Raw genomic sequence first — 1,412 nt, 5'->3', positions numbered from 1 at the left:
ATTCTCTACATTTTGCAGAAACATTTAATGTAAAGCCACAAGATATGCACAAGTGCCTTGCCAGAAGCCATGTAGCACGTAACAGATTTTTAAAGATTTTGCAAAGAGAACATTATGTTATGCAAAAATACCAGGAAAATGCAAAGTAAGTAATATTTTAAAGTTAGAAAACTATTTCCTTTTTGAGTAAATATCACTAACATAAATATGTTCCAGAAATAATATATGCCTACGTTAAAATCTTGTCTATTACTGCATTTTAACTATATAATTTTTTAAATTATTTTGATTTTATGTTTATGGGTGCTTTGCTTGAACATATGTCTGTACACCAGAGGAACCTGATGCCCACAGAGCCAGAAGAGTGTTGATTCTTTTGGAAGTGGAGTTACAGACAGTTGTGAGCCACATGGGTGCTGGGAATTGAACCAGAGACCTTGAGGGCCAGCAAGTGCCTTCAGTGCTTAGTCATCTCTCTAGCTCTAGAACTATAGTTTTGGATTCTAATTGTCCTGATTGTAGTTTGAATTTTTTTGGTCTGGATATTCATTTTGTAACTTTTGTATTTAATATTTATTTCATAGTTTTAGTAGATATTTCATACCTTCCAACAAATATTCCATATTTTAGTCATTTTATAGTGGACTACTGCATGTACTAAGAATTCTGGAATTTTGGTCTCGAAAAACAAAACAAAACAAAAAGATAAAAAAAAAACAGAAATATTATAAGAATTTGTTTTCATTTTAATTCCAGGTGTGAAAATGTGGGGTTACTTTGGACTGTCGGCAGTAGCTGACTATGATTTGCCTGGTCCTCTAGCAGAAGTGTGGTTTTGCCAGCTACAGATAGTTTCTGTGGTTTTGTGTGCCGTTTGGAATTATGGGTATATAGACGATAGGGCCCCTGAGATGGTGGGGTTGGTGATTGTTGGTCATTGTCGTTGTCATTCTCTCTCCTTCTACTCTATCATTCTTTATCTCCTCTCTAGTGATAGGGGGTGAAACTGGAGGGATAAACAGTGGGAAAACAAGGAACCCACAAAGTAGCAAAGCCAGCTTCAACTGTGTGTATGTATGTATGAATGTATGTATGTGTGTGTATATATCCGTCTGTCTATCTTTCCTCCTATCTATTTTTGGTTAATTGAGCGGGTCTCACTGTGAAGTCCTGACTGACCTGGGCCTTGCCATGTACATCAGCCTTGGATGTGTGTTCCTCTTGCTTCTACTTCCCAACTATTACAAGTGTGTGGCATGATCCAGTTCATAGAACTTTATGTCTGTTTATCTACTCAATGTATCATTATTGATTTTTTTTTCCTGTGTATACTGTTGTCACAACATGAAATGGGACAGACAAGACTGTCAAGAATTTGGTTGTATCTTTACTTTTTTTTTTTTTTTTTTAAA

General features: G+C 35.6%; 1 protein-coding gene across 1 annotated transcript in view; it reads left to right on the top strand.

The window, feature by feature from the left end:
- The window catches only part of Haus6 (HAUS augmin like complex subunit 6), a 30,005-nt gene that overhangs the window by 9,299 nt on the left and 19,294 nt on the right, over positions 1-1,412 (top strand). The window contains 1 exon segment of the mRNA XM_021161205.2: positions 1-145. This exon segment is cut by the window's left edge and continues 21 nt beyond it. Coding sequence (XP_021016864.1) covers positions 1-145 — 145 coding nt within the window.

This window comes from Mus caroli, chromosome 4 (genome assembly GCF_900094665.2).
Source record: "Mus caroli chromosome 4, CAROLI_EIJ_v1.1, whole genome shotgun sequence".
Taxonomy (NCBI): Eukaryota; Metazoa; Chordata; class Mammalia; order Rodentia; family Muridae; genus Mus; species Mus caroli.
Note: the sequence above shows the minus strand (reverse complement) of the source record. Positions and strands in the feature narration are given on the sequence as shown.